The 21,722-nt window shown below is 42.6% G+C and overlaps 1 protein-coding gene across 3 annotated transcripts in view; it reads left to right on the top strand.

The window, feature by feature from the left end:
- Positions 1 to 21,231, top strand: part of TRIM36 (tripartite motif containing 36) — a 145,360-nt gene extending 124,129 nt beyond the window's left edge. For all 3 annotated transcript variants that reach the window (XM_073624636.1, XM_073624638.1, XM_073624637.1), the window contains 5 exons: positions 2,550 to 2,803; positions 5,172 to 5,293; positions 7,089 to 7,379; positions 18,541 to 18,838; positions 19,089 to 21,231. In XM_073624636.1, coding sequence (XP_073480737.1) covers positions 2,550 to 2,803; positions 5,172 to 5,293; positions 7,089 to 7,379; positions 18,541 to 18,838; positions 19,089 to 19,443 — 1,320 coding nt within the window. In that variant the 3' untranslated portion in view covers positions 19,444 to 21,231. The remainder of the gene's footprint in view (positions 1 to 2,549; positions 2,804 to 5,171; positions 5,294 to 7,088; positions 7,380 to 18,540; positions 18,839 to 19,088) is intronic.
- The last annotated feature ends 491 nt before the right edge of the window (positions 21,232 to 21,722 follow it).

Here is a 21,722-nt window from a genome sequence, read left to right as displayed (position 1 = left end):
AAACTGACCTCAATTGCAGACTGCAGTTGAGCCCTTTGATCTCTAAAGGCCCGTACACACGATCGGACTTTTTGACAACAAACATGCAAATTAGCTGTTTTGGAGCAACATCCGACCGTGTGTACGCTCCATCGGACAAACTTTTTTTGTTTCCATCGGACTTTTGTTGGCTGTGCGAACGGACAAACTTTCCGGCAACAAAAGTCCGATGGCGTAAAGTCCAATCGTGTGTACACAAAAGCATCGGACTTTTGTACAAACTACAGTACGCAGCTGCGAGAATGTTTCCATCGCGCTGGTTCTCGGCAACAGGGTACTGTACATCTCATGCTGGCTGCAATAGGAAAAAAATATTTTCCTATTGCAGTGAGCGCAAGAGGGAATTCCCCTCTGGGGGGGCATGCCAGGCCCTTAGGTCTGGTATGGATTTTAAGGGGAACCCCCTACGCCGAAAAAAACGGTGTGGGGGTCCCCCCCCCAAAGCCATACCAGACCCTTATCCGAGCACGCAGCCTGGCCGGTCAGGAAAGGGTGTGGGGACGAGCGCCCCTCCTGAGCCGTACCAGGCCGCATGCCCCCAACATGGGGGGGGGGGGGTGTGCTTTGAAGGAGGGGGCGGCCCCCCCACCCCAAAGCACCTTGTCCCCATGTTAATGAGGACAAGGGCCTCTTCCCGACAACCCTGGCCATTTGGTTGTCGGGGTCTGCGGGCCGGGGCTTATCGGAATCCGGGAGCCCCCTTTAATAAGGGGGCCCCCAGATCCGGCCCTCCACCCATTGTGAATGAGTATGGGGTACATGGTACCCCTACCCATTCACCTAGGGAAAAAAAGTGTCAATAAAAAAAAAAACTACACAGGTTTTAAAAGTAATTTATTAGGCAGCTCCAGGGGTCGTCTTCCGACTTCGGGGGTCTTCTGCCGACTTCGGGGGTGTCTCAGGCCTCTTCTCCCTCTCTCTGCTGTCGTCTCTGCGCTCTCTGGTTCTTCTCCGATGCCTGTGAGGTCATAAGGGGGCGTGGTCATAGGATGACATGACCACGCCCCCCTTAAGACCTCAGTTCCAGCATGCCCGGGACTGTGATGTCATAGGGGGGTGGGGTCACCACCTATATAATCATAGCAGAGCGCACAGACAGCATTACAGCCGTAGAGAGCGTTGTCAACATCTCTGGAAGTGAAGAGGGAAGAAGACGATCCAGATGTCCGGGATCCTCCGCTAGCAAAAGAGCAGAAGTTAGCGGAGGAGCCCGGCAGAAGGAAGAAGGCACCGGAGAAGAACCAGAGATCGCGGAGACGACACCGGAAAGAGGGAGAAGAGGCCTGAGACACCCCCGAAGTTGGCAGAAGACCCATACTCATTCACATTGGGTGGGGGGCCGGGATCTGGGGGCCTCCTTATTAAAGGGGGCTCCCGGATTCCGATAAGCTCCCCGCAGACCCCGACAACCAACGGCCAGGGTTGTCGTGAAGAGGCCCTTGTCCCCATCAACATGGGGACAAGGTGCTATGGGGTGGGGGGCCGCAGGGCGCCCCCTTCCCCAAAGCACCCACCCCCCATGTTGAGGGCATGTGGCCTGGCCTGGTACGGCTCAGGAGGGGGGTTGCTCGCTCATCCCCACCCCCTTTCCTGACCGGCCGGGCTGTGTGCTCGGATAAGGGTCTGGTATGGGTTTTGGGGGGACCCCCACACTGTTTTTTTTTTCCGCGTAGGGGGTTCCCCTTAAAATCCATACCAGATCTAAGGGCCTGGTATGTTCCTGGAGGGAAACCCATACCGGTTTTTTTATTTAAAATTTGGCGTGGAGTTCCCCCTCAAGATTCATACCAAACACAGTGCCTGGCATTGGCGGGGATCCAACTCTGATCCCCGCACCAGTGTGAACCTGGCTCACAAGGTGTCAATCTCGCCAATAAAAGTGGCGAGATTGACACAATATCAGACAACAATACAGAAGTTGACCAAAGGGTGGTGGTAAAGAGCTGAAAAACCACGTGATTTGGTAAAAGTTGGCTGGAAGCTTGTACTTTTTTTATTTTTTTTGGAGCTTCAGGCATTTTGGTTCAGGTGACAAAATGCTCAGATGTGAACAGGTGCCATTGAAATGAATAGGGTTTTGCTTGTTGGGCGTTTTTACAAGGTGAAAATGTTCAGGTGTGAATGCAGCCTAAAAGAACAGATAGGTACAATGTATCTTATTTTTCAGCATCTGCCTTTTTTTTTTTTTTTTTTTTTTTTTTTTTTTTTGATGGCTGTGAGCAGAACTGCTGTGCACTTGTTACATGAATCCTGGAAATGCTGGATTAAGATTGTGAGGGGGGGTGCTGGGGGTTTAAATGGAGATCGCGATTAATCATGCAGCTCTAGTTGGCATAGAGTTTTATGTTCACCAGTCACCTTTTGTCTGAAGTACTATTCAGCCTTGAGGACTTCAGGTTCCCAATCTGGGTTCTCCTTAAAACACCCCAAACACAGTAAATATATTAATTGAAATGAAAAAAGTTTTGATTACTATTTTTATTACAATTTTTTTTTTTTTTTTTTTACAGAGCAATGGAGAACGAGCCCTAGAGGAAGCAACGTACAACTTTGAAAAGCTATTTAATATATTAGAAGAGAGGAAAACATTTGTGCTGAAATCTATACAGGATTGTCAGTCTACTCGACTAGAGAGGCTTCAGAACCAAATGGAAGAATACCAGGGTCTACTGGAGAATAACGGGCTTGTGGGCTATGCACAGGAAGTGTTAAAAGAAACTGACCACTCATGTTTTGTTCAGACTGCAAAGCAGCTGTACACAAGGTACCAACATAAAGCTTTTGTCAGTGTATAGCCAGGTTTCTCCCCATCCCTTTTTTTTTTTTTTTTTTTTTTTTTTAAATTCTGTTGGAGAATCATCATGTAAGGGCCTGTGTTGATGGGCTTTGTTTCAAGCATATTTTGCATTCCCATACAAGTGTATGTGAATGCAAAACTTGCTTGGAGGTCACCTAGTTAATACATTTTTAATTATTTTAGAATCCTTTCAAACTGATGCTGTCAACGCCAACCCAAGCCTTGTTGACACAGGCCATTAGGAATCCCCTTTGTGGACTGATTTATTGTTGAATACTAGACCTTTTTGAGATCTAATTTGCAAAAAAAAGTTCAGAACGCTAACTTTAATTTGACCTTGCCCATATATTCTTGTGTATGAGCATTCTTAAGACATCTACAGGCAGACGTCTAATGTCTGTCACCACAATTGTAGTTCAAAGTTTACTTCCTCCAGCCTGAGAACAGAAGGAGCTGGAGGTTAATGCAGCAGCTTATGCATTGTACCCATGACATACTGATTGTGATTGCAATGGTCTGTAGATTTCCAGTGAAATACTATTGAAGGTTAAAAGGTGTGTGTGTGTGTGTGTGTGTGTGTGTGTGTGTGTGTGTTTTTGTTTATGATACTTTGTTTAGCTGGGTGCCACATCTGTCTCCCGGTGCCTCTAACACTGAAAACCGAGCGATCTAACACCGCTGATCGCTCGGTTCTCACAGCTCTCTGCTCTATCCTCCCTCACTCACTGGTGCGCTGGGCAGTGGAGGGGGCGGGAGCAGCCGCCTCAGGCTCTCAGCTGCTTGCTCAGCCGGGTGCCGGTCCAGGCATGTGGGCCGTTTCCAACTTCGTTGTTGCGATCTTGCCTGGGCTGGCTTTGTGATGTCAGTGGAATTCAGTCCACTGTATGCTGAAAACAGGTCACAGGAGTGCAAAATGATCTGTGATCCACAGAAGTACAGGCAAATGAGTTTTGGTTGGTTGTACTTTTCCTTTAAACCTGCTCCTACCCCCATTCTATGCACTATTCTAACTACCCCTGTAAAGGAAAGATGTCAATACTTATCTATTCTGAGGGGCGCTCCGGCCCGGTCACATAATTGGCTCCCAACACCCAGCTTCAGTGTAGAGGGGGGACAGCTGAGATCAAATGCCCCACAGTAAGCTTATGGGTGACGACACTGCATAGGCATTGTGCTGTTGACAGCGATCTCAACTCTTCACTGAAGCCAGCTGCTGGGGATCATGTGACTGGACTGCCTTTAGAAAAGGTAAGTATGCACACCTTTTCTTTACAGGGAAGTTAAAATGAGGTTTAGAATGGGGGTGGGGAGCAGGTTTACTTTTAGATAGCATTTGAGTGGACTTCTCCTTTTTAGAGGCATAATGTTAAGATTTTTGCATTTAAAGCGGTTGTAAAGGCTGAAGGCTTTTTAAATTTTTTTCCTTAATGCATTCTCCTGTAGCTCCCCCTTAGCACACTGTATACTTGGCCTGGTCTTGATCCAGCAATGTGCATGAGCAGCGTCTCTCTCGGCTCTTTCCCTCCTCATAAGCTTAGATGCAGCGGTAGCCATTAGCTCCCACTGTTGTCAAACGCAGCCAGTGAGGAGGGAGCGGGGGGCAGGGCTGTGTCTGTATGGACAAACACAGGTGGCTTAAGAGGAGCACTCACGAGTGCCTCCATAGCAAGCAGCTTGCTATGGGGGCACTCAGCTTGAGGAGGAGCGCCAGTAGGGGACCTGAGAAGAGGATCCAGGCTGCTCTGTGCAAAACCACTACACAGGGCAGGCAAGTATGTCATGTTTGGTATTTTTTAAAATGGGGGAAAAAATATGCCTTTACAATCACTTTAGGAAAGCAAGCCATTTACAACTGCAATTCTGTAGACACATTTTGTCTACAGCTGGCCGCAACATTGGAAAATGCCAAAATATATAATTTTATTCAAATTTTTTAAATTTTATTTTTGTTTTTTTATTTTTCTCTTTGAAGAAAACCCGATCTTGGTGCAGAGCAACATCAAAATTGACAAACCAATACTCGCTTATAGGCTCAATGTGTAAATGTGTAGAAAGTAAGACTATATAATAGAGTTGAGCTAAAGAAAAAATATACAAGTGTTTGCTAGAAGTGAATGCAAACCTTAGGGAGGCAAAAGAGTTAGCCAATCAAAGTAGGTATAACCAACAAAACCATGCCCAATATACGGTATATCTTTTAGTCAGGTGTTGCAGCCAGGAGAAGGTTGGGTGGATCTGTCTATGATATCCTACCGATTTCCGATTTAAATGTATTCTACTTACTGTGTCATCTGAAGATCACTAAGTGTCTGTTATTACCTTCCCTTTTTTGAAGGATTCAGAAGGCATCAGAATCCCTGAAAACTTTTCACCCAGCTGCAGATTCCAGCTTTGAAGATTATTTTGTTGATGTTTCCAAGGAAGAAAATCTGTTAAGTGACTTGTCGTTTAATAAAGGTACATTTTAATTGAGTTGTTCTAGGACTAAAATTAGAAATGTAAAATAATTATATTACGGTCAGTGACATTGCATGTGATATTTAATGTTGAACCCTGGCCAAAAACAATATTGGGGCATTAGCTAGGCACTAATAATGTACCTCCATTTGTTTTCCACTTGTGACTGCTGCTTAGTTCTTGAAAACAGTTTTAGATTCGTGCACCCCCTGACAGTGATGTAAGCAATGAAGTTCTGCTGAAACTGGAGCAGTGCATCAGCTCCCCCACTAACCTCCTTGTATTCTATTCAAAGAATAGAAGATATTCTGTGATTGGACATGGAGGGGAATGAAAGCCTCAGCCTTCCCTTAATCAGAATGACTTGTATATGAAAAGGATTCAAGAAGTCTTATGAATAGAGGAGCAGCACTAAGAACTTGCATTGATCGCTGTGCTCCAGCCTTGACTGTCAGTTTTAATGCTGGAAGTTCAACACTTATATCACTGTCGGAAGTTTAACACTTATATTGGTGGATGATGATCCCGTTTCAGAAATGAAGCAGCAGTTAGGAGTGGGGCACACATTAGAAGTACATTATTACCTAGCTAATGCCCTCATTTTTTTGCTTAGTTAGCAATTTTTAGCCCATAGGTAAGCCCAAGGCTTTTTTTTTTTTTTTTTTTTTTTTAATTTGTATTACAAATACATAAACGATATGAAGGTTGCAAAAGCAAATTGCCATGTACATTGAACAAGTTATCATGACCATACTTACTGCACAGCTTGGGGTAAGTAGGCATGAGCCTATCATTATCAAAAAGTGCCAAGACTGCCCAAATGGAACAGCCATAGCAAGCTTGAGCCAATGCAGAGGCAGGAGAGGCTTCCGATAATTTCCAAGGCCGGAAGCCTCTTTTTTTTTTTTTTTTTTTTTTTTTTTTACTGTGGGTGATCCCAAGAATTTTACTGTCAAACGGCTCACTGCTGTAGCCTGCAGGTCATTTAACCGAAGCTTCTGATTTTTGTGTTCGGATTGATAATGACCCTGATGCACGGAACAGAATTATATCAGACACAGTGCAGATTAGTCAGATTACCGTGGAGGAGCTGCTGTACCTGGTGTTATCTTTGCGACTGGCCTTCCAGTTTGTCCTGCTTTGTGGCTTGAGAGCTGACCGTAGCTCCTGTATGAATCAATGCTTCAAAAAGTTTGCGACTTTCATTCATAGATTGGTACATATATGCAAATCAAGTATCTGGGGGATGGGTATAAGAATTCAACCAACGGTAACAACGAGAATCACAGCACTGACATATCTCTTGATGTGTCAAAATGGTTGTAAACTTTCACATACCCAGTGAAGTGACTGGCCTCAGGTGATAGAGATGAAACCAATCATCTTGAATAGGTTGTACCTGTTTATCTGCCCAGTCTTCTCTCTCCATCTGTTCAAAGTGCAGAATTTTTAAAGATTGTCTGAGCTGTCAGAAAAAAAGGGGGCAGGGAGCTAAAGTTACTCTGTAGTGCTCTGAGAGCTGATTGTAGGAAAGACGCACCCCCCTTCACACAGGAAAAGAACTGAGGCTGTCAATCAGCTGGATGTCCTTCCCATGTCACCTTTTTACTCTTGGTGTCAGGAAAACTTGTCAGAAGTAATTCATGCTGATAGCGGAGGAATGAAACAGCAGACAGAATGACACTTTGTCCTTTGGAGTGAGACAAGACTTTAAAGGGATATGCTTTGTTGATATTTCATGTCTGAGGTTTACAACCACTTTAACGCTGAAGTAAATTTGTTTTTCCCTCCTTAGCTCTGGAGATGCCTGAAATTAATGAAAAAGAAAGTAAGATCTACAACAGTGCTAAAATTTGTTGGAGCAGGCCTAATGACTCGGGTCTTGCAGATAGTTATGTTCTTGAATACAGAAAGCTTGACAAAAGCGAAGATCCAATGTGGAATGAAGTGGAAACAACCAGTACCAACAAAGTCCTCTCTGATCTGGATCTGAACAGTTCCTACTGTTTTAGAGTGCAGGGACTCAAAGGGTCTGTGTGTAGTCCCCGCAGCAAGGAGATTGTACTAAGGACGCCCCCTGCACCAGGTAAACTGTGCTTCTTTACCTATCTATCTACCAAGAGCTGAAATGCAGTTCATTCAGCAGAATGGAAAATATTTTGACCCAAGCATTTTGGGCCCATTCACACCCTTATGTTGCATTAATGTGTGTTACTTGCTATGGTGAGCTGTGCTATTAATTTTTAATGGCACCCCAACACACCTGTGTACCATACATTGTGATGCGCTAGCAAAAATGCAGCAGGTTTTAGATCCATTGTGGTGAGTATGGCAGTTTTGGCCATGAATATGTGGATATTAACACAAGGCAAGTTAAATCCACCACAAAACACCTTGGTCTGAATGGGCCCCAGTGAAGCTTTAAAGTGAAACCTAATGATATTCTTGTTCAAAAATAATCCATCCACATCCACTAAAAGTGGTTTGAAAAGCAGAAGGTTTTTTCCCCCTTTTGTATTCCATGCATGAAGATAAAAAAAAGCCTTCTGTGTGCAGCAGCCCCCCTAATACTTTCCTGAGCTCCATCTCAATCCAGCGATGTTGCACAAGAGCCTCGGCTGTCTGGGACTCTCTTTTTTTGGCTGAGACAGCAGAAGGCACCATTGGCTCCTGCTGCTTTCAGTCAGTGAGCCAATGAGAGAGAGGGGACGGGGCTGGACACACAAAGCAGCTGCTCGGGTGTCTCCCCCCCCCCCCCCCATAGCAAGCTGCTTGCTGTGAGGGCAGGAGGGAGGGGCCAGGAGCTAGGGCTGGGGAAAAAAATCGATTTTAAATCTTGAATTGAGTTGAGAGGTCAAATCATTTTTTTACATTTTTTTTTTTTTTTAAAATGTTTTTTTTCCTGAGGAGCTGCGGGCAGGAGTTTTTAGGCGAGGGCGAGGCCTAGTCTGCGAGTCTGGATGCCGTGGACTAGGCCAAAGCCGCAGCCTCGCCTAAAAACCTGCCCGCAGCTCCTCAGGACCAGTGCGCTGTGCAAAAAAAAAAAAAACTCGATGTGAATCAAGTTTTAAAAAAAAAAAAAAAAAAAATCGCCCAGCTCTAACAGGAGCACTGGTGAGAGACCCCACAAGAGGAGGATCTTTTTTTTTTACACTATCACTTGCTTAAATTTTTAATTGCATTTAAACTGGAATTTTGTCCCCTGTTTTGTGTCCTCTCCACACATTTTGTTATGGTAAGTTGTCTCTGGACAGATCAATTCGGTTGACGCTGACTATTTGAGCAGTATCTTTCTTGCAACAAAAAATTTACAAATAGAATATGTGCATTGACAATCTTACCAACGGTTATCTCTTAACAGACATCTTGTGTATATATTATACTACATGTTGAGACATGCATTTACATATATAACAGAAAAGATAATAATAATAATCATGGTACATTGTTGACATATGTGTCCTCATCACTCAGTTTCCATTAAATGGCAAAAATGCTGGTGGAGGGCAGTATTTAGGTAGGAAAAGGAAGGTTCGCCTTGCTAACTAAGGGTTTCTGTGGCTTGTAGCCTCCCAAACTTTATTATATTTTGACGACCATCCTCTGTGCTTGTATGAGTTTTTTTTTTTTTTTTTTTTTTTTTTTTATATATGGTAAGCTATTATTCACTTCTGCTACCCATGTACTGAACTCAGGTGAATTAGTTCTCATCATTGCCTTGCCAGCACTTTTAGTGAATTTGTTCATATCTGACTCTGGGTATATCCCCAGCAGGCAAGGTCTGGGGTGCAGTGTAAGAGGGGAGCCCATTGTATCATGTAGAAATTGTACAACTTGTGTCCAGTAGCCTTGTACCCTAGGGCAGCTCCAAATTAAGTGCTAAAATGTGCCGGTTTCCTGGTTACACATTGGGCAAAGCAGTTTGGTCTCGTTTGTACCTGGTTATTTTAAGAGGCGTGAGATGAGAACAGTGGAGTATATAGATCTGTGTGTGGCAGTCAGAGTTTGGGGGAAACTAGTTTGCATGTGTCCAGGGCATCACTCCATTCCTCATCCTCTGTTGCCCCCACGTCCACCTCCCATCTGGCCTTCAGCTCATATGCCGATGTGGAAGATGGAGGTAGTAGCAACATACTGTAGAAGACGGAAATTAGTTTTAGGGTCAGAACTCCTTTCACTTTCATTAGAGGATTATTGGCCAGTTGGGGGATACCAGTCAAGAACTGTGCTCTGAAGGCGTGTCGGATTTGTAGGTATTTGAAGAGCATGCGAGTCGGTAACTCAAACTCGGACCCAAGTCTGTCAGCTTTATTTTGCCATCAAGAGTTAGGTGGGACAGGTAAAAAAAAAATCCCCTAGAGTTTCATATCTCAGAGTCTGGGATAGATTTAAATTTCAGGGAGATTCGTGTTGTGCCATAGCGGAGTGTGGTTGTGTATCTGGGGTAGTTTGAGTTTGTCCGGTACGTCCCACAAGCACCAGTCGTGGTATAGCATTGATGTTCGCGGTCCCGTCGCCTCTGCACCTCTCACCCTCCTGTGATTGCAACAAAGGGGTCTCCTGTTGATTGTGTCCATTTGGGGCACAGAAAATGTAAAAATCTAGCTCTATCTGTTTTATCAATGTGAAATAGTTGCGCCACTATTTAACACATGTTAAAGTCCGGTAACGCCATCCCACCCAGATCTGTGGGGTTTTTTAATTTGCCCCAGGGTAGTTTATGCCTACTCTTTCCCCATATGAATGATTTAGGTATCGCTTTCATAGATTTAAAGTGCTTAAGCACCAAGTATTCTGGGGAGTGCCATATCATATAAAGAATTTTGGGCAACACCATTTATCCCAATTGATTGTGAGGCCTGAGAAGGAGCCAAAGCGTTCTATCAGGGCCATGGCGGTGGGTAAGGCCTCTGTTGAGCCATCCAAGTAAAGCAGGGTGTCATCAGCATAGGTACTGACCTTTTCGGTCATGTGTCCTACTCGTAGTCCTCCTATATTAGTGTGAGAGCGTATCGCTATTGGTTCCTCTGCAAGTGCATACAGTAGTGGGAACAGAGGGAATCCCTGTTGTGTGCCCCTAGTAAGGAGAAATTTGTCTGAGCTCCACCCGTTTGCCAGCACTCTAGCCTCAGGGGCCTGGTGTAATAATTGCACCCACTTGATAAATCTAGGCCCTAATCTGAATTTTCCCAAGCAGGTCCACAGTGCCACTCTACCAATTCGAACGCCTTGGCAGTATCCAAGGCGACGATCATTCTGGATCCCACATTTTCATGAGTTTGCAGGTTAATAAACAGCCTTCTGAGGTTAAAGGATGTATTCCTACCTGGCATTAAGAGCGAATGATCCTTGTGTATTAGGGATAAAATAACTGTATTAAGGCGGGTGGCAAGGATCTTGACATCCACCTGCAGCAGAGATATGGGGCGGTATGATTCCGGGAGTTTCGGGTCCTTACCGGGTTTGGGGATTAGCACCATCATCGCCTCTCGTATAGGTGTGGGTAAATGAGTCTGCAAAAATATGATTGTATAGACTTAGACGTTTAGGGACTGGAAATTCCGAGTATGTAGAGAACAGTTCAACAGGGGGGCTGTTGGAGCCCGGTGATTTAGATTGGGAGAATTTAGGCTACTGTTTCAGCTATCTCATCTGCTGTTAAAAGCTTTTTCTAATGGTGTCATTTGTTCGGTTAGCCGAGGAATCTTATTCATTAAGGAAAGCTTCCATGGTTGTATCGTCACCCGAAACCGTGGACGTGTACAGTGTGTCGAAAAAGTCCCTAAAGCGTGCAGTAACTCGACTGGGGTCAGTCACTAGCTCGTTTCCACCGGATCGGAGGGAGATCACCACCGGTGGTCTCTCCTCATAGTGCACCAGGTAAGCTAAAAGTTTACCGGCCCTTTCAAATTGTTCAGATAATTTTTGTTTATGGAAAAACAGTTTACGTTTAGACTTTTCATATTGCAGTTGCTTAACTATCCTAGTGTGTAGTTTGACTGTTCGCCCCGTCTTCGGTGGGATCATCTAAGAATGCTCTCTGCAGATAGCAAGTCAGCAGTCACCTATTGCATGTCTAACTCCGAGGTTCTCTTTAATCTATTTATGCGAGTAGCAAGAGTGGACCTAATATGGGTCTTAAAAGCAACCCAAACTATATGCAGTGTGACCGTTGTTTGAGATTTGTTGTTTAACAAGTTAAAAACAGGTTTGTTTGTGTGTTTTTTTTTTTTTTTTTTTTTGTTTTTTGTTTTTTTTTTGCTAGAAAATTACTTAGAACCCCCAAACATTATACTTTTGTTTTTTGTTTTTTTTTACTAACACCCTAGAGCAGTGATGGTGAACCTTGGAACCACAGATGTTTTGGAACTACATTTGCCATGATGCTCAACTACACTGCAGAGTGCATGAGCATCATGGGAAATGTAGTTCCAAAACATCTGGGGTGCCTAGGTTCACCATCACTGCCCTAGAGAATAAAATTACAGTCATTGCAATACTTGTTAAAATTTTAAAAAAATATTTGAATTAAAAAGACAACAGTAAAGTTAGCCCCCATTTATTTATTTATTTATATATATATATATATATATATATATATATATATATATATATATATATATATATATATATATATATATATATATATTAGTGAAAAAAAAAGTAAATTGATACCCAACATGTCACGCTTCAAAATTGCACCCGCTCGTGGAATGGCGAAAAGCTTTTACCCTTAAAAATCTCCATAGGCAACGTTTAAAAAATTCTACAGGTTGCATGTTTTGAGTTGCAGAAGAGGTCTAGGGCTTCTGCACGCGAGCTAGGCTGGACAGGGCACTTAAATAAGAAAAACTTCTTTTTTTTTTTTTTCTAATTTTACCATCTTTATTTTTTATTTTTAAACTGTTCTTTAAAAAAAATAATAAATTGTCACTTTTTATTCCTATTGCAAGGAATGTAAACATCCCTTGTAATAGAAAAAAAGCATGACAAGACCTCTTAAATATGAGATCTGGGGTCAAAAAGACCTCAGATCTCATATTTACACTAGAATGCAATAAAAAAAAAACATAAATAAATTTGTCATTTAAAAAAATGGCTCTTTAAGAGCTATGGGCAGAAGTGACGTTTTGACGTCGCTTCCACCCTGCATTGGTATGGAGATGGGTGGGGGCTCTCCTCACTCTCCTGCCATCGATCAAAGTGATCTTGCGGCAAATCCGCTGCAGAGACTGGACCTCCCGCTGAAGGATACCAGAGTTATGGCAGCTATCTGCTGCCATAACAATATTACTCTTCAAAGTAAGGACGTATATCGGCGTGCGGCGGTCCGGAAGTGCTCAATGTGGCCCAACAAGGACTGTGATCCGAGAGCACTCTTGGGGAGAGGCCAGCATCCTGCAATCTGGGGAGGAGAGAACTGGAGATGAGGATTAGATCTATTCTGGACATTGAGTGGTGCGTGGAGGAGACACAGGAGAAGGCCTGGGCATTGGGATGTACAGCTCTCCAAGTGTCCACAAGATTAAAGTCAGCTACAAGCCTGGTAAATCGGGTAGCTTGAGGTTGGGTTTGCAGTGGAGGGGTCGTATAGCGTTTGTCAAGGCTTGGGGTTAAGTGTCATATTAAAGTCGCCTAACCACACCACCCGTACTTAGGGGTGCAGTGCTATGTAACGGAAGCCATTGGTCAAAATTGCGGAATTAAATGGTGGAGGCACGTAAAAAGCCAGTAGCAGAATTGGTTCCCCATAAAAAGCTGCATGCAAAAAAACACACCTGCCTAATGGGTCAATCTCAGAACCCTGGAGCTCAAAATGGGTGGATATTGCTAGGAGGATAGAAAATCCTCGAGAGTGGGTGGTGTATACGGAGTGATATTCCCATCCTATCCAAGGGCGTTTAAGAGCTAGCTTTAATCGGCCTTCAATATTTGTTTCTACCAGTACTATAATATTGGCTTTTTTTTTTTTTTAAGGAAAAAGAATATAGCCCCTCCCTCTCCCTCTCCCTCTCCCTCTCCCTCTCCCTCTCCCTCTCCCTCTCCCTCTCTCTCTCCCTCTCTCTCTCCCTCTCTCTCTCCCTCCCTCTCTCCCTCCCTCTCTCTCCCTCTTCTCCCTCTTCTCCCTCTTCTCCCTCTTCTCCCTCTTCTCCCTCTTCTCCCTCTTCTCCCTCTTCTCCCTCTTCTTCTTCCAACACAGGTTGCAAGTGTAGTAAGGAAGGGACGAAACTTCACTGTTTAACGAAGCATAGAACTATGCTCACTGAAAGAAGTGAGCTCTTCGTAAATTTGGTGTGGTGTCTTCCGCCGGGAAGAACTTCAAACAAGACATATAGAAGATAATAAAAACATGGTCTGTCCCTGAAATAACTGGAGGGTTCCAATTTCTTCCTGGCAGCAGGTTAAGTTGTGAGGATTGTCTCAAAAGTTGAGCAACAGCAGCCTCTATTGGTAGTTTTTATGTGAGTATCAATAACACTCCATTCAATGAGGCTAAAGTTCAGATGTAAAGCAAGGATCCCTCCCCCTCCTAACATATTAAGTCATGATGGCTAGCATGGCATCACAAGCATGTTTCCTAGGGGAAACAAAAGGGCTCAAAGAAAAGGGCTATAAAGAGGATGTACTCCCCTATGCTCGGAATCCAAAGAAGTAAAGAAGAGGCAGTCAGTGAGTAATAGATCATGAAGGGAAGGTTTATAGGGGTATTTGGCTGTGAGCGTCCTGCTGTTCAAGCCAGGTGATAGCTCCGTCTGGATCCTCAAAGAAGTATATACTGTCGCCTCCTTCCACTCTCAGGCGTGCCGGAAAGAGCATTGCATATTTAATGTGTTTGATACGGAGTCACCTCTTGGCTTCCGTAAAACGTTTACGCTGCATGTCAGCAGAAAAATCTGGGAAGGCGGCAATCATTTTATTGCCCAATGGGATATTCCCCTTCTCCTTACTTAGACGCAGGATGGTGTCTCTCTGTAGTTGAGGAATTTTGCTATGTGCGGGGTGGTGCCCCAACTGGTGGTGGTCTCCTAGGCATACGGTGGGCTCTTTTTACAAAGAATGTATGGGAAAATACTTCCTTACCGTATGTGTCGCACAGCAACTGCTCCAGAAATGGGGTGGGGGGTCCGCTCCCTCTACCCCCTCTGGCTGCCCGATAAAGCGTAAGTTACACCGGCGCAGCATGTTCTCCATTTTGTCCTGCTTCTGGAATAGTTGATTGACTTGTAGTTGCATGCTGTCGGAGGTGTTTTGTAGTGAAGGGGAGGGAGTCCTCTACATTGTTCCACGGACCTGTATCACAGGTGGGTGAGACTGAATATTGACCTCCTGTCCTACAGGTTCAACAACAAACTGGACAGGTTTGTCACCAGGTAGAGGAATGAAAGTAGGGGGGGCGCAATAGCGTACCCTACCTATGGGAATAGGGACAAATCAATAACCAGTTTGCTAAAAAAAAAAAAAATTTAAATTCTGTTATTTAAAGCGGAGTTCCACGCAAAAATGGACCTTCCGCTTTCCGGAACCCCCCCCTTTCAGAGGGGAGGGGGGTGCAGATACCTGTGATACCTGCAGGGACCAGTGTTTGCCTATCAGCACCATCAAGGGCCACATGTTCTGAAAAGTTTACAGTTTGTATAAAAATACCATTCTACTTCTGTGCCATCTTTGCAGGCTCATAATAAAGTTATAGAAGTATATTTTTGTAAATGGTAATTATACAAAAGGCAATAAATCTAGAAAGTTCACAACGATATAACCCCTTTAAATGTTGGAACCATATAAACCTCAACAATTTCTTTTGATACTCTATCTCTGAACAGTACAACTTTACGTTTGTGTTAAAGTGGAGTTCCACCACAAAAAAAAAAAAAAAATTAGTAATGTGCTTAAAAAAAAATAATCTTAATCATCTGGGACACGTGACTGGTCCCAGATGATTGCGGGGCCAGTGACTGCGCTCGCCTCATGCATGCGCAGTGGGTGCCCGGCTGTGAAGCCACAGCCGGGCGCCCACAGTTAAAATGCCTGCGCCGCCGAGCAGAGGGGGGAGGGGGGGGGGCGAGCGGGGGCTTCGATCCCCCGCATCGCTGGACCCTGGGACAGGTAAGTGTCCGATTAAGTCATCAGCTGCAGTATTTGTAGCTGCTGACTTTTTTTTTTTTTTTTTATATGGGAACCCCGCTTTAACACTTCTTAGTGTCTTTTAATTTGTAAATTCTATAAAATGTAGGTGTTCTCTCTATAGTTTGTGTGGCTGTGCATCATCTCACTGTCACATAGCTTTATGGTACATTGCCTTGGATCTCTTTTTAGTATAGATCAGCCTGCAGTGATCCCAGATAATAACTTCTCATGTTACGTGGATTTGGGAGGAAATTATTTGCTTGTCAAACAAATGAGATGAATGCTTGTAAGCTGGTTTTGATGCAGCCTTCCTAAAACTGGGAAACTTGCTACAATTATACATAAAAAGAACACAACACTCATTTAGGGCCAGTTCACACCATAGAAACACATTCCGGATGACTTCCAGGTGCTTTTCTGCATGCACGTTTTTGATGCGTTCCAGTGCGTTTTTGATGCAGTCCAGTGCACCCCCCCCCCCCCCCCCTCGTTTTTCTTAACCTTAAATAAGGACAATTGTGTTGCAGTCCATTTTTGATGCATTTAGGTGCGTTTTTGATGCGTTTTACAGCGGTCCAGTACAGTCCAGTGCAGTAAAAATGTAGCATGTTCGGTTTTTTTTCTTTTTTTTTTTTAACTGGAACTGCAAGCACTGGTGTGAACTATGCCATTGAAAACCATATAACATACTTTCCATGCGTTTTTGATTCAGAAAAAAATGCACTGGACTGCATGTGGTGTGAACTGGCCCTTAAAGTTTAAATATATTCACGTGTTTGTAAAGAAAATTATATTTGTGCATACTCTAAGATATATACTTTAGTTTATGTAAAATTTGCTTTATAACCTTTTACTGTGCCAGTTGCCATGATGGGCAGAATGGGGCAACAAAATTACTTTTTTTTTTTTTTTTTTTTTTTTGTAAAATTGCCAATAGCAAAATCTGTGTAGAAAATACCATCTCCTCTATACCATCATTTTAAGTATGTTCTTTCAATAGAAACTCTTGTATTTTTGAACTTTTAATGGTATTGAGGTGTGTTTTTGTTGTTTTTTGTTTTTTATAATCCAGTTTTAATACCAGCATTGCTAATAGTCCTTTCATTTAACCACATCATGTCAGCATTTCCACCCCTGTTCTTGTATGTCTCGCTAAGCTTTCTGCTGAGCAATCCTGGCGCCCCTTGCTGGATTCATCATAGGAATGTACTTAAAGCGGTTGTATATCCGCACAGAAAAAAAAAAAAACCTGTAAGGCAAAGGCATAATGAGCTAGTATGCAGCACATACTAGCTCATTATGAAATACTCACCTTAGAGCGAGTCGACAGCATCTAATCCCGGTCCACGTTGAGGGAGCTGACATTTTTGCCCTCTGCATTTCTTCCGGGTTTAGGTCATCTTTTTTTCCTGGCAAGGTCCGTCAGCGTCTGGCGGACCTTCAGCTGGGCCTTCACAGCGCATGCAGCGCTGACGTCCTCTTCCTGCATGCAAAGTGACTATCTCCTTAACCGTACAGGTTTAGGAGATGCTCATTTTACCTACAGGTAAGCCTTAGGCTTACCTGTAAGTAAAAATTAAAACAAGGGGTATACAACCACTTTAACCGCTTACTTACTGGGCACTTAAACCCCCCTCCTGCCCAGACCTATTTTTAGCTTTCAGCGCTGTCACAATTTGAATGACAATTTTTATATATTGTTATTCTTATATAAATTATAATATTTATAATTTTTTCCCCACAAATAGAGCTTTCTTTTGGTGGTATTTGATCACAGCTGGGATTTTTATTTTTTGCTAAACAAACAAAAAAAAAAATGGAAAATTTTGAAAAAAAAAAAAATCATGTTTCATAGCTTGTTATAAAATTTTGCAAACAGGTAATTTTTCTCCTTCATTGATATGCACTGATGATGCGGCACAGGTGGGCACTGATAGGCTGCACTGATGGGCATGGATAGGCACAGTTAAGGTGGCACAGTTAAGGCGGCACAGTTAAGGCGGCACTGATGGGCAACGCTGGCAGGGGGCACAGGTGGGCACTGTTGATTTTGGCGGCAGTTCTCCGTGATCGAGACTGATGTCCCTCTCACGGCCGCCTGTGATCGCCTTTTTTTTCCTCCTCACGCTTTCAGCGCGAGGAGAAAAAAATAGCCGATTACCGGCTCTGTTGATGTCACATGATCAGCTGTCATTAGCTGACAGCTGATCATGTGGTAAGGGGTCAGGATCGACCCCTTACTCTGATCTGTGATCAGGCGAGTCTCATAGACTCGCTGACCACAGAGCGCACGGCGCGCGCCCTGCAGGGGGCGCGCAGGCCGCTCGTGCACGGGACTACGTCAATAGACGTAGCCCCGGCAAAGCAGGTCCGCGCTGTAGCCATCATTCGGCTATAGCGCGGATCTCTAGTGGTTAAGTGTTATTAAACCCAAACCAAAAATGTAATATATTGCAGCTTACAAGTCCTTAGATGTGGTGGCTGCATTTTTTTACTTTTTCAGACCCCCCCCCCTCTTTCTGTTCACCTGGTCATTTGGCCAGTAACACCTTGTTACTGCCTCCACACTGGATGGAGAAGCACAGGGGCACCTTTTGGACATCCGCTTTCAGTCTAGGAGGAGGGGAGTGTTGGATGTACTTACAGATTTAGGTACAATAACAAATTGAAGCCAAACTCCAGCTCACACTTTGTAATCAGTTACAGCAAACTTTTTTTTTTTTTTTTTTTTTTCCTTTTTGGGATAAAGGTTTTATATAAATGCTGATCAATGTAAGCACCTCTGTCAGTGGTAAATAGTTTTCCCCAACCCTCTAATTCTACATGGGCAGGACAGCTTTTTATGTTGAAAAACAGACTTGCTGTCAGGAGCACCAGATGAAAATAAAAGAAAAGAGAACTAATGCAGCTATCGCATCTAAGAATTTGTAAGCTGCAAAATAATTGTTGCTTTTGGGTTTAATACCGCTTTAACCTGATGAAATTGATCTCTCCAAAGCTTACTTGTAATTTTGGTGCAAAAGCACATAGAATGACGTTACTTTTTTGAACGATTTGATCCTTAGGTTTTAATGTGAATTTTATTAAGCTTACTCATTTTTCCATTTCTCATTTTATTGCAGTGTTCAGTTTCTTTTTTGATGACAAGTGTGGGTACAACAAAGAACATCTCCGGTTAAATGACAGAAGGGACACTGTGGAAAGCATAGCTGGCCTACCCCTGCTACTTGGAGCAGAGCGAGTACAAGTGGGCTGCTATATGTGCCTGGATTATATCATTGCTGATGTTGGCATAACTAAGGGGAAGTACTTCTGGGCCTTTTCTGTAGAGCCTTATTCATACATGGTCAAAGTTGGAGTTGCATCGGACATCAAATTGCAGGAATGGCTGCACAATCCTCGTGACATCAGCAGCCCAAGGTAGTATATACTAAGCTTCCATTTTTATCAGCTTAACATTTTTAAACCTAGTTTTCTGCTTCATAGTAGATGTGATTCGGGCGCTTTGAAACCTTACTTTAGCTAAAGTGTATCTGAAGTTTATGGGCTGCACCACTATTTTAATTTTTCTTTTTTTTGATTGTCTTGTTTTTGAAAAAACAGTGTGTCATGTGATTTGCGTTTTTGCAGATTTGTAGTCTATTTCTAATACTAACATATGCTTTTACAGGTATGATCAAGACAGCGGCCATGACAGTGGCAGTGAAGATGTTGCCTTTGATGCATCTCAACCATTTACCTTGGCAACTATAGGAATGAAGAAGTTTGTTATCCCAAAGGCCTCTAATGTTTCAACAGCTTATAATGAACGCACCATACCCCTTCCTAGCCGAATTGGGGTTTGTTTGGACTACGATAAAGGAAAAGTTGGCTTTTATGATGCAGACACCATGGAATGCCTTTATGAGAGGGACGTTGACTGCATCGGAACAATGTATCCTGCTTTTGCCTTGATGGGAGGTGGAGTCATTCGTTTGGATGAGGTCATTCCTGCAAAGCAACTGGACTATTCTCAAGAAATGTAGTATAGGAAATATTGAAAATGATCAGATGCCTTTTTGAATGTCTGTTTTGTTTGCACTGGTCTGTTTCTTTTAAATGTAGTTCCACCGTTTGACTCCTGCCTGGTGACCAGTAGTCTTTTGGCCAGGATTGCGTGTTTGTCTAGGCTTTCAAAACAACCAACTGAAAAGGGCTATTGTAAAACTTTTAGATTTACAGTGAAATGTCAGCTTGTTTTAACTTTGGACATCACATTCATCTTTTTGAATTGTCATGAATATCCTTTTAACAGAATTCATCATATATTTAAGCGGTTTTTATTTGTAGTCAGTAAAATTTAAGTTATACTGATTTACAGTGCTCACCATACACCGCATTAATTTAGTAGAAACTTGCAGGGTAATTGGTTTTAAAGCAAACCTAATGTCTCCTTGATGCTTCCCTCCCTCCATGATGCCCTAAGCCTTCACTTACTCTTGGCCCACCACTCCTGGCTCTTTTGGGTTGTAGGTGTTCCATTGGTGGTGCTGTTGCAAGTGTGTTTTGGCAGATCTGCGGTTTGGTTGACTGTGGCTTGAGGGTCACTTCCAGCATCTGCAGTTGAGTTACATCTAGATTGGTGATTAAGTAGGTAAACTTTTTACAGCCATATTAACAAGTTAGGGCAACGTGGTGGGACGGATGGGTGTTGACACATGAAATAAATGCAAGATTTTAAGCCCTCTTTACATCCATTCACTAAGGAAGAGTATAAGGTGAAATAAATATGTATGTGTATTTATTTGTTTTTCACTTGTTTCTGGTTCCCTTCTTTCTTTTTTTTTTTTAATGTTATTCTCCCTCAAACACACAGTCTTTGTCTTTTTTTTTTTTTCTGTGTTTTTTTTTATGTTGTGTGATCAAACTTTCAGCCTTATTAGCAGTAGTACAATGTAACCAAAAACACTGGGCACAAAAAATGTTACACAATAGGTACATGAAATAGGTTTATGTAATTTTGAGGAAAACTCTAGTACTGTACGAATTGATGGGAGTTTTGGGATTGTAATTACAGAATGTAAAGGGTGTTGTGGGAGCTTTTCAATTTTATTTTGGGAATAAGTACCAAATGTCTCCTAGGCCTCTACTCCCATGATGCCTCAATATCTTGGAAAGGAAACTCTGCTGGTAGCAACTAATCTGCTTTCAGGTCCTAGCATACATTGACAAATGACAACTGGAAATTTTAGTTATGGGCAACCCTTTTCCTTTATGGAGTAATCCGGCTAGTAGTAACATTACATTCCTAAAGTAAAATCTTATGTCTTTTTTTACATGCTAGCTTAGATGTAGGCACAATTAAAAATAAATAACACTAAATGTTTCATTCACACTTTCACTTTACAAAACACATTTGTATGTGTTTTGTAGCACTGATTCACGCACAACATTACACTGCTTTTAGTGACTTGTTTTTTCATATATAGGTTTATGGGTACTTGTAATTTATAAATTTGCTTTATTGCAAGCTGAGCTGTGAAGGATGTAGACACATGAAATTCAGTTTGTTCAATATAGTGTGATGTCTATACAGAACAGACTTTGCACATGGTATGACTTTTTTATGCATTACAACTGAGGTGACGTAGCTGTGATCCTTGGTTATTTGGCACTTTATAGCATAGACTGCTGCGTACTATGCATCGTTATAATATTGTACAATTACGCTGCTAAACTGTAACTAATGGGTACTACTGTTATGAAATATACATTATGCAAATCTTGAATCTAAGTCTTTTACTGTTAAGGCATTTCAAAGTAAAAATACTAGGTGTGTTTTTATTGTATAAAGTAATAAAATTTCATTTTATAAAGTGTATTTGTTTCTTAATTACAGCACTTTTATTTTCTTTCCATAAGGCATATCAAAATCGGCCATATAATTGCCTGTTTCTGAATGTGAGGTGTTTGGCCATTGGCAGCTCTTCCTTATTTGTGAAACCCACAATATCTGCCAATGCTGCTGGCTAGTCTCATGTCTGTAGTCTGGGAGCCAGATAACCAATGTTCCTGTACAACTGGCTTAGACTGGGATCTATGATCCATGGAACACATTCTACCCCAGTCATTTAGATTAAATGACAGGCTTCTGAATTTTAAATTACTGTCCTGTGGTGATTTAACGAAAAGATCCTGGGTCTACTATAATCCTAATGTTTAAATTATAATAGTATTTCTGTTTAGTTACTGGACAAGATAAATACAGAATACACGGGTTGGGATAGATTTAAAGTATAGCTAAGGCAAAAACAATTTAGTTTTG

Source organism: Aquarana catesbeiana, linkage group LG01 (assembly GCF_042186555.1).
Source record: "Aquarana catesbeiana isolate 2022-GZ linkage group LG01, ASM4218655v1, whole genome shotgun sequence".
Classification (NCBI taxonomy): Eukaryota; Metazoa; Chordata; class Amphibia; order Anura; family Ranidae; genus Aquarana; species Aquarana catesbeiana.
This window is presented reverse-complemented; position numbering and strand designations above follow the sequence as displayed.